This window comes from Strigops habroptila, chromosome Z (assembly GCF_004027225.2).
Source record: "Strigops habroptila isolate Jane chromosome Z, bStrHab1.2.pri, whole genome shotgun sequence".
Lineage (NCBI taxonomy): Eukaryota > Metazoa > Chordata > Aves > Psittaciformes > Psittacidae > Strigops > Strigops habroptila.
Window position 1 is genome coordinate 47,667,196 of NC_044302.2, and position 13,956 is coordinate 47,681,151.

The 13,956-nt window shown below is 43.9% G+C and overlaps 1 protein-coding gene across 7 annotated transcripts in view; it reads right to left on the reverse strand.

Moving 5' to 3' along the window:
• Positions 1-13,956, reverse strand: part of PALM2AKAP2 (PALM2 and AKAP2 fusion) — a 255,085-nt gene that overhangs the window by 11,035 nt on the left and 230,094 nt on the right. For all 7 annotated transcript variants that reach the window (XM_030511673.1, XM_030511668.1, XM_030511667.1 and 4 more), the window contains 2 exons: positions 9,336-11,721; positions 1,610-1,788 (listed from right to left, as the gene is read on the reverse strand). In XM_030511673.1, coding sequence (XP_030367533.1) covers positions 1,610-1,788; positions 9,336-11,721 — 2,565 coding nt within the window. The remainder of the gene's footprint in view (positions 1-1,609; positions 1,789-9,335; positions 11,722-13,956) is intronic.

Sequence of the window (13,956 nt, forward strand, 5' to 3'; positions counted from 1 at the left end):
ACTTTTGCTTTTCATGGGGGTGGAAGAAAAGCGCAGAGTGAGCACCAGCTGAGTGTTGCCTCTTGAGCAGAGCAGCTTCTCTGCTTTTCAAGCCAGCAGACTGCAGGTGCTCACTGCAGGGCTCCTGAGGACCAGTTCTGGTTTGCAAGGCAGGAGGTTTATGCCCCTCACTTTTTAAAGTTCCCCCTGGCTTCTGCAAGGGGCATGAGGGTCTGACATGTCTCCTGCAAGCCTCTGAGTGCCATTCAGGGAAAGAGATTGTCTGGGGTGATGCCAGAAAACAGCACTCACGAGAGCAGGTGGAGCCACCCTATTTCACTGGGTCTTTGGGGAAGAAGGGGAAACCAGCTCCTTCCCAAGGTGTGGCCCCAAGACTCCACTGACAGAACAAGGCACACTCCTGTGCACAAGCTGCCTTCCTGTGTGGCAGCAGGATGGACAATGAGATCTTGTTTTTCAATCTTGCAGTAGGAGAAGGGACCAGAAAGCTTCTGATGTGCACTGGAAATGAACCTGTTTACATTTTGAGTCAGGCTTTCTACTACGTTTTTCTTAACCAGCAGAAATACAACAGGACTGCTTCACATTGTGTTCCTTCTGATTTTAATATTCATATATAATAGCTGCCAGACTAGAGCAGCATTGACATTACAAACCTTCACTTACTTCTACATGCCTAATGAGACTCTACCTTTAATGAACGTTACTAGAAAGCAGTTTCTTTGGAGAATGAGCTCCTTGGCACTAGGGTCATTGCTCTGATGTCTCTGGGAAATGCCCAAGGACTGTGGCTCCTTCAGCAAACAGCAAAAAGTTTTACATTGCACTTGCATCTCACTACCTTCTGCAGTCGTTAACCACAGTAATGATGAGTCTGAATAAAAAAACCACTTCACACTCTGCTGGGAAACAAGTTGTATAATGATTACACCTGTATTTTGATAGTTCCAGCTATGGAATTCATAGCTCTTTTTAATTGGTGCCTCCAAAACAGAACACCTTAATTGGGTTAAACTGTACTACAGTAATAACTGAAATGCAGGCACCCATTTCACAAACTGAAATTCTGGTTGATTTTCTGTTTGTGTAAGAAAGACCACAAATTCAGAGGGAAACAGCATGCAGACCCTGACACATTTGCAATCCTGTTCTGCAAGACATGGTTTCTGCGGAAGTTATCCAGTTACTCAGCACACTGGGACGGGACTTTGGGGGTTCTATGAACACAGGTGTGAATACATGCTTGATCCACACAGTTCAAAAAGCCACTAAAATAACCCACTGAAGGGTCTTGGCGATGTGTGAATTAACAGAGTCCACCAATGGCAGGGCAGCTACTCACTGCCCTTATTAATAATTAATTAATTAAAATGAAGTTTAATATGAGTTGCTTTTGATATCTATAGTTACACTCTCTCTTCCTCTCCACTGGCCCGCATCCTTCCATCTCAAACACACTGGCCCTTACAATGTGTTAAAATCCTTGCACACTTGCAGGATGATTTGAGCAGATTCTTGGGAAAGAAATGTTTTTGTTGTCTGAATGTTGACTCTCACGAGTCATGGTCTTTACTTCAAAGCAAGAAGTGAAAAGGAAAAGCGCACTTACACTGCTGTCATCCATCCTTTCCCGTCTCTTGGTTTTGTGTGTTTCGTAATCCTCCATGAGGGTTTGCATCAGATTCTTGGGTCGCTGGGCTCCCGCAGGCTCCTCAGGTGGTGCGTCAGACTGCGAGACAGGGCCTTCTGTGGTGGGCGACGGAGGAGGCTTGATCTTCTCTATCTTGCCTGCAATGGCATGAAAAAGAATGACCCTTTCTAACCTGAAGGATGCACAAGTTTTTTCCAAAAGATGACAGCTGGAGAAACATTTTCAGCAGGCTTTGAATGAAGAAACAGTTTGGAATGAAGTCTATGAAACAATATGGTAAATCAGCATGGTCATGGGCTTTTAAAACACTCTTCCACTTTCTGAAATACGCTACATCAAAACACTGCAAAATCCGTTTACAAAACCTAGAACGGTTACCAAATGATACAATGCAAATTTAACCCACCATGGTTGTTTACAGTAATATCTGGCTGAATTACCCCTGTTCTGTCCTACAGGACACATTTCAGTGATCTGGAAATGTTTGTAAGATTCTGGAAAACTGCAAAATGCTTTTTTCTGTCTCAGACAATACAACACACAGGATGCCACCACTGTATGCCAAGGAACATGCGTGACAAGTGTAAAGAAGGCATCTTTTTAAGCATTGCTGGTTTTTTCTCTCCTTCTAGTGTTTTTTATCTGCTTTTTAAGTGTGAAAGGCTTTGGGTTGGTCCCTGGTGTTACTCTTCCCTGCACTTTTTTCCTGCAAGTCGCAGAAGATAGTACTGGGGGGAGAACTGCAGCAGAGCAGGATAAGGTCTTCATTCCACACACCCCTTGTTCAGACATGACCCTTCAGTCTCCTGCTGGGACGAAAGTCAGAGAGAAGTCAGGTGTGCCTCTGACTGAGCCCGTTTCACACAGAGAAACCTGTGTTAGGCAGAGTGACTCCAGCTGAAGAGGTGGGTAAAAAGCAGGCCAGAGCAGTGAGCTGTGGAAGAGCTCAGGTGGTGGACAACCCATGCTTCACCAGGAAGGACAGCTTCCATTTCTCATCACCAGGCACTGAGCCACCAACCTTGTCTCAGTGGGAAGAATGAGGATGACAGTGGAGGTCATGGGTGTGGGAATAAGGTGTGGAGGTCCTCAGCAGGAGAAAGCAGTGCTGAACCAAAATCCCTTTTCAATGGCATGTCAGCTTTTAGAAATAAGATGGTTCAATTGACAGGAAGGAAAAAAAGGAAAAAAACCACCCCAAAACCCTTACAAAACAGTGAAATAATCAGGACTGTGCAGATTGTCAAGAAACTTCCTGTTGCTGAGATCAATGAAAACCCTCGCTGCTCCTCCAAAAACCATTATGACAGGGGTAACCACTGGAGAGCAGCCTTGAAACCTCCTGAAAGAATCAGTAAGATTTATTTCTGAAGGAAGAAGTGAAACCTGAGTTGACACTGCAGAGGACTTTCACAAGAAATCCCCTTGCCGGACTTCTTTCATTTCTGACCAGTATGGAAAACCCCAGCATCACCAGTTTCTTCTTACAGGCTTAGCTTAAACTGGCCAGTGCAGGGATGAGGCTGGGAATTTGTCCCCTTTAATTCATATCATCAGGGACTGGAGTGGGAGTTTCTATGGACTCAGGTTCTTCTCTGGGTTACACCATCATCAGCACCACAGCCAGCCAGGAGATAAACTGCCAAAGCAGAGGCCAGCAGCAGGTCCAGAGCTGCCCATCTGCACCCATATGTGACAGCTTGGCCTACTCAGTAGGAAAGAGTAAAAACAACTGTCACTTTGCCCATTAAGCCCAGTGGGTTAAAAAGTCTGCTGAAAATAAAAAGGCCTGATTAGGGGTCAGAAATCTTGCTGTATTACTTCATTCTTACACTAAGTAACTGTCTTGGACATACGCAAGTAATACAGGAAGAATCAGGCTTCTCAGATGTCTGCCCAGTTTTTGCTTTCCCCCAGGGATGCAGACACATCACAGGATGCTCAGACCCACGGACAAGCCTCATACCTGAAAAGAGCTCCTTCCACTCCACTTCCCCTGGAAAACAATACAAATCGTAGGCTTTGTAGATCTGTGCTTTAGAAAAGGGATATCTCCAAGCAGATCCAGCTTCCCTGGATGGAAGCCACATCAATTTCCATATTGTAGCAGCAACTACTCTGCAGCAACACACATATGTTCTGTGTACGCTGTTCACCATGAACAGTGTGATAGTTCCTTTTCAAAAATACAGAAGCCCAGGTAGTAACGAGATTTGCGCACAGCAAAACAGTGGTTTGTTCATTTGTATCCACAAGAAATTATGCTTATACAGCCATTTTATCTGTGTGTTTGAATTCCACTAAAACCTCAGGAATTTACAGCATCATTTCAACTACTTTTCACAGACAAGTGTCTCTTTCAAGTTTCAAAAAATTTTGTAAGAACAGGTAGAAGAGAGAGATCCTACCAGCGCCCACAGGGTCAGAAAGGCAAGCAACCAGCACAACCATCACTGAGGTTGGGGTTAGATGACGGTGTTTCTGAGGCTTCAGGTCTTTCAGAACAACCACAGCAAAACCCTGTGAACCTGATGCAGAGCTCCAGTCCAGCGCAGACCTATTCTGCCAGTTTGGACTGTGTTAGAAATGTTGCTGCGTTAATTTCCTTGTGGCAGATTTTCATACAGATAAGGTACTGTTCGCAGGCAGAAGAGTCATTCAGCATAACAGCATCATGAGACAGGGCGATCACAGGCACTTTGTACTTCCACAGTCTCATGCCCACACCTGATGAACACACACACTGCTAGTAGTCCTTGCCCAAATCAAAGCTGAGTAATAAAGGAACTGTGCTCTGATTCGAATGGAATCCGCAGTGTCTTCCCCTCCAGGGAAAGGTCATTCCATAAGGTCACCTTTAGAGCTGTTGCAAGTACAGGTGATAGCATCCCAAATCTTTACCTACACATTTATATTTTCATCTTCTCTCACAGGGATTCCAAAATACATTCTTTGGCTTCAGTTCTGGTGATGGCTCCCTCCACTCTCTGGCTTCAGGGATCTAGCATCAAGCTCCTGGAACTTCATATCTCTTAATTTCCTGTCTCTTGTCCTATTTGGGGCAGGGAGGAGCTGCTCCTATAGAAAATACTCTTTCTCAGCCCTGGGGAGGGGAAGGGAAGGCTCAGGGAAGAGGCAGCTGCTGATGTGTCCCAGTCTGGTAGCTTCAAGACATTCCCTGAAACCTTTCTGCAAAATCAAAGACATGTAAGAGCTGGGGACAAATTTCTCCTAACCAAAAGCTCTGCACGACTCTGGGGAGCAAGAGGGATTGTGATTGTAACTTATCCACGCTGTGGAGCCTGATGGGTGTCCAAGCACTTGCTGCAAGTTGAGGAAGGATGCTCAGCTGATTTGCTGCAATATCAAGAAAGAGTGGCTGAGGGGAGGCTCTGGGACAAGGGCCTGAGCCACCACTGAGTAAAGAGCAGGTTCCAAGGGCCATCATATAGTGCTAATGAAGGTGCAAAGAAGATGGGGAGAATGTGGCATCATGTAACTAAGAGCAAGTACTTTACAGATGCTGTTGGCATTTTTTAAGACATCTGCACAGCAAAGAAATCTTTTCAAAATGAGGTATTTCAGCACAGATTGGTTTAGGACACTAGGCTATGCTGGAGTCAGGGGGTAGTTGAAGTATGTAAAAAAATGTTCCTTTGGTAATATGGAGCCTTATTACCACCCCAGGTGAAAGGTGGATTTCTTGGGTCTTCTTGAACATCAGATGAGCAACACAAATATGCAAACACAGAAAGAAGCAAACATTAAAAAAAGAACCTCTCAAAGATCTTCTCACTTTATACATATTTTCCATTAGGGAGGGAATAAAAGAACAAATGACAAATGAGCTGGGTTAGTACACTGTTAAGGCACTCCTAGAGATGTTCAGTGGATGAGTGATGAGCACTCCAGAGGAATCCTTGAAGAGAATTATGAATTTATTTTTTTATATTGGTGCTTATGAACAGGTAAGGAAACTATCTTACATCAACTCAAAGGCTTCATTTCTGCTCTAGCTTTTCTCAAAATTCTCATTTTAACAAGGAGTTCATGCATATGTATTACACCTGATCCCTGTACATGTATACAGGGCATTGCAAATTTTCCCATGGCCACAGATATTAAAAATATCTTGCCCCGAAGTTTCTGCTTCTCTTCCCACTGTGCAGTATCTTCAGGCTGTGGCTTAACCTGGGAAGCTTCCTTAGTGTAGGGATTTACTAGTGAGAATGGTTTTCAGGCTGAAGTAGCTCCTCTGACAGAGGATTATGCTCCACAGTTGTCACTCAGAAGAAAGCAAGGAGAACAAAGAAGACAGCATACACACATCCCTCACTATTTGGAGGTATCTGAACACTTGCATCTCTAAACTGCATTCCGCCCCTCGGCTTTTGCCATTCACTGAATTTCTCTCATCTAGTTCATCAGCTGAGGACAACAGAAGATGATTGCTTGGTGGGCAGATCTCCCACATGTGTGCGCAGATGGGTCTGAGTGCCTGTGGATGAAGCAGGGAAAGCAACATGCCTTCTGCCTCACGGCAATGCTTTGGTGACAAATACCAATAAGGCAGATGTGTCAGCTTCAGAAAAGCTTCTCCCAGCATAGATTCTGGTGCTAAGAATTTCCCCTTACCTCATCATGAGACAGCAAATATTCACAAAGGGTTTCTCTCCAACAGAAAAGCCTTCACAGAACCAAGACCTCTCATGTAGTAATTTTCACACGTCCCCTGATAAACAGGATTACTTGAGCCAGGCACTACAGGAAGGTAGACAAAAGTTCTTCATGGTCAAAGTGCTCCTAATAAAAGGGATGTGGGAATTACACTCCCAAATGTATTCTTGTACTGGAGGGTTTGCAGACACCAAGTTCAGTGTTACTATCAGCTGGACTAAAGTTGTATGTCAGGGTGGTAAAAACAGCCTGTTTGCTATCTAAAGTACTTAGCAGTTACTTCACACATACACCCACATGAATTGTGTTAATCTTCCACACTTCAGTCAAATTAGCAATTTAGTTCCCTGCAGTCCTTTTTGTGGTTTGTGTTTCTGTTATCCACATAACACTGGTTCAAAGCAGTGAAGTGGGGCAGGAGTAGTAGATAACCAGGGAGCATCAGGAATCCTGGTAAAGCTACTCTGTCCAGTCCACCTCCAAAAAAGAACCTGGTAGGTAGGTCATTGCTAATTAAGTTAATTACTGCACCTCCTCAAATTGTTCGAGTGAGTTTATACTTCCCCACTTAAAGATTAACAACAGATTTTCAAATTTAGACTTGACCCCCTAATCCCTTTCTGCTGAGGTATCCTGATGTTAAGAGTGACAATTCTTCTTTGGGTAAGCCAATTTGATGACAGAAGTACCCCTGTCCATTCTTATTCTTATTCTTATTCTTATTCTTATTCTTATTCTTATTCTTATTCTTATTCTTACTCTTTTTGAAAAAATATTCAGATTACAATATCAGACATGTTCTGCAGAATATTCATTCCTGGGCCTACCACAAGTAGGTTTTCTTCTCTGCTCTGTAAATCGCCTCTGCAGCTGGCGACAGTGAAGCTTTACAGACAGATTTTGTGGTCTTTGCTGAATCACCTTTTGCTTCTGTCTTTTTAGATGTTGAAAAGATGCTGTAAATATTAAAATAACAGGAAATTTGCTGCAACCTTCCAAGGGATTGCATGGTATCCCTTCTCCCTATTTTTGGGAGGCATCCCTAAGGATGCCTGCAACCTTTAACTGCAACACAGCTGGCCAAAGGTACAGCAAGGATGAGATGAGCTGAGGGTATGCACCCTGCAATACTAAAGGTGCCAGGCTACTTTCTGCCAGCTGAGAGCTCTGCTGAGCACATCTGCTGTTTAGAAATCACCAAAAGCAGATCATGTAAGAATGACTTTGGCATTTTTTTATCAATGACATCCTTACACATTGCCACATATTCGTCTTTTCCTAGAAATTAATTCTTTGCCTCGTCACCAGCTGCAAACTGCAGTAGCTTGAGTCATCGGCTAATAGATCCCGTTTTTTTTCCTTGAACATATGGCAGTTGCATATTTAAAGGAAACTGTCTGGAATGATTCATTATAAGTTTATCACTCTCACTAGAATGTAATTTCCAACGAACATTTTAACATCAGACACAAAGTAAATGCCTTGTTATGTAGAGAAACAAGAATGAGCAGAAACAGAGTTTTCCGAGATGCTCCATTAAAACAAGCATTAGTGACAGCAGCTCTTCCCACATCACTTGTAAATAAGAAGCAACCATTATTAGCCTCATTTTGAGCACTTGCAGCTACAGATGATGCTGGTTTTGAAAGTGGTCATGAGAGTAACTTTCCACAAGGAGTCTAGCTGAGATCTACGGTACCCTGTCTCACATCTTGTCAGGCATTGCTCAAAACACCTCATCTTATGGAGATTCCCTATCAACGATCCCATTCCATAGGAGTAATAACAATAGCACTTCAAAGAAATTATTGACATCTGCTACATCTTTTTGGCAAGAAACACAGTTAAAATCATCCTCTTTGCAGAAGAAACAAAACCAAGTCTTACCTATTTATGTGCTGCGTAACACTGCAAGTTCACAATCAGACTGGGTAATGGACTAAATCCACACCTTATTCAAGTTTGCCATGACTTTCAGAAGAAAACGATCACCCTGCACAATTTCTGGAAGCATCACTGGCTCAGATTTACACCAGTGGAAGTAAGGATGGAACTTAAGCACTCTAGGCAAAATTACTACTTCTTCACAATGGTCACTGTTAATAAAAACTTTTACGTTCTTGCAAAGCATATGTAGATCTATACTTATAAAAGTCACTAAAAAGAAATAAGCTTGGCATGTGTTTCTATTTTTTTTTAGATCTCTTTTTTAATGTTATATTAAAAAGTCATGAGTGCTTGATTTTCTATTTTGAAAAGGAAAGGAGGAGAAAGATATGCTGTAACTGCTGTGAATGCGACCACAAGGACCCAAAAGCTGATCAGTCAGAGGAGGACTTACATGAACTCCTACTGAATCTATTAAACATTTGTGACACCTGCTTAATTTAGTAGTAAATGATACCAGCTGAAATACACGGCCACTCACAGCTCTGGAGAACTTTTTACCAGACAAAGATCATTAAGAAGATCAAAAAATACCTGAAACAGAAAGCAAACACACACAAAAAGAAATCTGAGGCAAAATGTTAAGATCTGTAAATCTCTACTACCTTTGCACTTCCTTAACGATGTGAAAGAGAACAGAAAGCCTGTTAAAAAAAGCTTCGAATGTTTGCCTTTCAAATATCCACACAGTTGCCAAAACCGCTGCTGTCGTTTCTTGTGATTATGGTAAATTCCAGTGGGTGGTCTGAGCAGTGATAGACATGTCATGAGGACAAATAGAGTGCAGAGTTTCCTAATGATCATCAGCAGGGTGTATAAGTTACTTCTGTGTTACATTTGGGGAAAAAAAAACAAACCCAAAATTTCCACAGGAGTGCTAACAGACAGAAAGTTTGGGTATTCCCATGCTCTCCTCCTGCCTGCAGTTTCCAGGAAGATGAAGTCAAGACAACCCTTCGGTCCCTGCAAAATGATGTATTCATTCAAAAACAACATAAACCCAAATCTGACCTGACTCGTCAGTCACATTTCACTTCCCCCTGACGCTTTGAGCTCTTACCTGGTGCAGTTTTGTAAGACACGGTTCTGGTGGTGGCCATGGGTGGTGCGCTCTTTATAACAGGGCTTGGTGCCATCTGCAGACCTTGCCGCTGCCTCTTCAGCTCCTCTTCTCGTTGCTGGGCAGCTCTGATCTCTTCTTCTATCATCGATAAAGTCCGCTGCTTCCTGGACCGTAACTTGAAAGGGCCCACGGTCACTTCAGGTTCCTGCGTGGCCAGGATGGAGGCCGTGCTCCTCAGCTCAGCTGCCTCTGAGTACTTGCTGAAATAGCTGACTTCGTGCCTATTTTCCTCCACAAGGAATGGCTGGCTGGCTGAGTACACAGGAGACTGCTGCAAACTCTTCCCTTCCCTGAGTCCTGAGTCTTCCTCTTTTGAAATCTTTGGTATGGTGTCCCTTTTTTCCCGGACAGGTGAGGACACCTGGGGTGGCTCAAACATTGGGTTCTGCTGCCCCTTGGAGGCTACAGCTGGCCCAGTGGTTGCCGGCTGCTCTTTGACCGAGACCTCCTTCCCCGCTGGGATTTCCTTCTTGCAGCTTGCTTTATCCGCCTGCTCGGCTATGGCTTGTTGGATGGCGTTTTGAACCAGCAGGCCAGCGTGGTACTCCAGCTGGTCATCAATCAGCATGGAGTCCGCCAAGGCAGAGGAGAGCGAGTTGCAGCCTGGGTCGCTGAATGACTTGGAAATGCCTTCTCCCCTGCACTGTGCTGGAATGTCAGGCTGCGGGGTCTGCGGCAGGGAGAAATCAGCCAGCGAGCTTTCCTGCAGGGCGCTCATGGTCTCATTGGAGGCACCGCTGTCACTGATGTTATCCATGCTGAAGTCGTTGGAAAGGGTCTCCAAGACAGTGGTATCCTGGGACCTGACAGACAAGTCATCCAAACCGGAGTCAAGCTCCTCTGGAGGAGAAGAGGCGCTGCCTGACTTTGGGAATTGGTCTAGCACGCCCTGTCCATCATCCTTCACCACTGTGAAGACTGCTCTTGCACTCCTGAATTCTCCATCCTCTGCCCACAGCTTTGAGGCCTGCCCAGCTCTGGAGTTATCACTGCATGGTAACTCTCTCACAGGGTCAGCAGTTATAGCCTGAGTACTTGTATCATCTTCTGAGGTACAGGAGACCTTCTGTGCTTTGACAACAGCGGCACTGTTCCCCTCAAGCTGTCCTGTTGGCCCACACACTGAAACAGGTCTTGTCACAGAGGACAGCGGCCTATCCACATGAGGAGAATTGAGGCTTTTGTAGAAGGGTTTGATGGAGAACATTTTGGGTGTTCCTGATCGCCTCGGTGGGGCCTGACCCTGAGACAGACCTGAATGTTCCATCTGCTGGAACTGCTTTCTGGCGGCTGAGAAGTCGATTTGCTCTGTGACAATATCCTCTTTCTTGATAGTGACTGGCTCTGGTGGCACAAACGAGCAGCTGACCTGTTTGGGGGATGTTGCACCTTGCTGCTGCTGTCTCTCCTTGCGCTCCTTGTACTTCTTGTGGGACTCCAGATGCTCTTCATCCAGTTGATCCTCCAAGGTCTTCTCCTGGGGACGGTTCCACCATTTGGCAGCAATGTTGGGGTTTTTCTTGACAGCCTGGCTTTTAATGAGTTCCCTTCTTTCCTTTTCAAGTTCCATCACTTCCTCTGATGGTCTCACTTTGCAGACCCTGTATTTTTCCTTCTCTTCCTCATCTTCAAAAAGCTTTGAGGGCTTTTTCTCTTCATGGAAGGCTCGTAGTTCAAACTTTGCCTCTTTCTTAAGGGTTGTAAGAGTTGTTTCTCCATCCTTAGAGGATCTTCTAGAACTGTTCGAAGAAGTAGGACTTCCTGGCACCTTCAGACTCTCCCTAGTGTCATCTTTCAGTCCACTGAAGGAATGGCCATTAGATTTCAGGTTCTCATGTGTTATGCTAGCTTCACTTGGTTCAACTACCAAGGGTGCCTGCTTGTCGGCTACATTTTCTTCCCTTTCACTGGGCACTGAACTATTATTGACATTAACTGATGCTCCTGAGCCATCCATAATGGAGACTGCACTTGGTTCAGGGGAGGATGTCCCATTAAAGGGATTATCTGCAGCAGAATCACAGCAATTTGCCTCCAACACTTCATCTAGGTATCTGATCTCTTTAGCAACTTCACTGTCCAGAGATTCATGCCTTTCCTTAAGACCATTGTGGCTGGCAGCAGAGGAAAAGAAGTGTGTTGGATTGTCTATGGGATGTGGTGAAGCCACTGTGGTGATGTTTTTATGTTCAGAAACTGGAACTTCAATTTCCATTTTCTCTTCTTTTGTAGCAAGCACAGTAGCTGGCTCCAAGAAATTGGCACAGTTTTGGTCTCTGTTTTTTCTCAACCTGATGTCATCCTCAGGGATCCTGGAAGATTTCTAAAATAAAAGAGAACAAAACTTCGATGAAGTCCTAAAAAGCAACATTTAATTTTTGCAGAGTAAACACCATCTTGAAAGCAAATCCTAGCACTTCTCAGACTTGATATTAAAGCAGCCCCTCAGAGTGCGGGAAAGTAAGGCAAATCATTAACATAAAACCCAGAAAGTTACCTTACGACAAGCTGGACAAGGCACTAAACCAACAAACTTTAATTTAAGTATCTCCCATGTGCTTACCATCCTCACTTTGTCATTATTTCATACCTGTGTCCTGGTTTGCTGCTAAAGAATGAGCTTTGGATTTACAAGTTAATAATGACTTGGAAGTTTAGGTTCTTTAAGGGTTTGCATAAACAGCACAAAATACCTATCATCTTGGTAATTCAAAAATGCTTTCTGCTCATGAAGGAAATCTCATAATGCTTCTACAGATGAAAAGTATTACTGCCCCTGTTTTGCAGACACAGATGCTAACATGCAGGAAGAGTAGGCGATTCACCCCAAGTTAGGAAAAAAGGACATGACAACAGCAGCAAATGTTCATTTCTCAGTAGGTCACTCCTGGTCATCAAAGACAGGGTAGAATTACATCATATTGGGAAGACTCAGGGTCTTTCTCCTGCCCACACGGAAACCCACACAGAGCTGGACCTGGGAGACAGGAAGTATTTGCAACTCTCATGGCATGAAGACCACCACAAGGAGCATGACAGGGACTGGAGTCATGATCTGCCTGTGCAGATGCACTGGATTCCTATTTCTCCCTGATGTGTTGCCTCTGCTCTCAAGGTGGGTTTTGAAAGAAACGCTGTTTATGTTCAGGTATGGACAGATTTTACCGGTCACTGAACTTCCTGTGACTAAGTATGAAGGAACCTCTGATTAAGCTAGGAACATGTCAATGAATTTCTCAATAATTCTTTCCTGCTGAAAGGCAAAAAAAAAAATGAAACACCGCAAGAAAACAAAAGGGTGTTTCAACATTATTTTTCAAAAAGAACTTGCTAACTCTTGCTAACTCTCCCTAACCTCTGAAAAACTTTTGTGACATATCTATTCACTTTGACTAACATTTTTAAACACAAACGTATCTGAGGTCTCTGGTTCCCTTTCCACATGTGTTTCTATGTCTGAGGCATGGGCTTGCGAAGCAAATGGCACTTATCAAGCCCTGTGAAATCAAAAGCCAACAACAAGGGCATTGTTGTCTGCCAATCACCGCTGCCCCCTTGCTGTCCCTTATTCTGTGTGCTATTAATACACACTGCAGCGGAAGATGATCAGCTAGGAGCACAATGACACCTATCAGTGACCTTTACAATCACATTGCCTCTGGGTTTATACAGGCAATAAAATGCATTTAATGCACCTTAAGGAATTATAGCCAGCCAGCCAGCCAGAAAAGCTCTCTTTCTAAAAGCACTTGGAAAGTTTTCCATCTATGTAGTTGTACACAGTTGAAGACATGCTGGTTCCAGCCATTAGGTATTTTCTTCTTAACTGTGCTTAAATATTGGGGAAAACCTTTAAAAACAAAGAACCAACCTGCTTTTGTCTATGTATTACACTTGACATACCGCACTGGTTCTACTTTCATTTTACGTTCTGTTGAACCTAGAAATTTTCCAGCCGAAGTTTCTAGCACTGCTTTTCTTAAACCATACTACATTTTTCACCATTTAAACATCTAAATGTGGACAGTTTCTTTAGTCCTATTAAGGATATATTCAAGAAAGCAGATGTTCTGCAAACACATACAAAACAACCAGTATAAAAAGTCCTTACTTTTTTGAGTGGGTACAGTAGGAATGCAAGAATAAAGTTTCTTTTAACCTGAAAGGGCAAGAATTGCTCTTGATTTGCGTGCAGAGCTTCAGGTATCGTGACACAATGGGTACTCAGGCAACAGGACTAAGACTGCAATACCTTTCTGGTATTTGTGTTTCAATCTCCCTGCCTGACTTGGTGGTGCAAAATGGGGGATGTTACTTCCTGGAGCAGTCTGTGCAAAGGGGACATAAGCGCCAGTGTAGGACTGCTGGCTGTCCCCTTTCACACAAATTATGAGTATGCCATCATGCTCCTGGTAACATTTGCTTCTAACCTGTCAGACCAAAGCCACTAGGTGACATTGGTGGCTAATGTGTAGCTGTCAGAAAACATCTTCTGTGGATGCAGAAAATCAGGTAATGGAGCTATGCACCACAGTCACTGAAACATATCTCCCTGTCG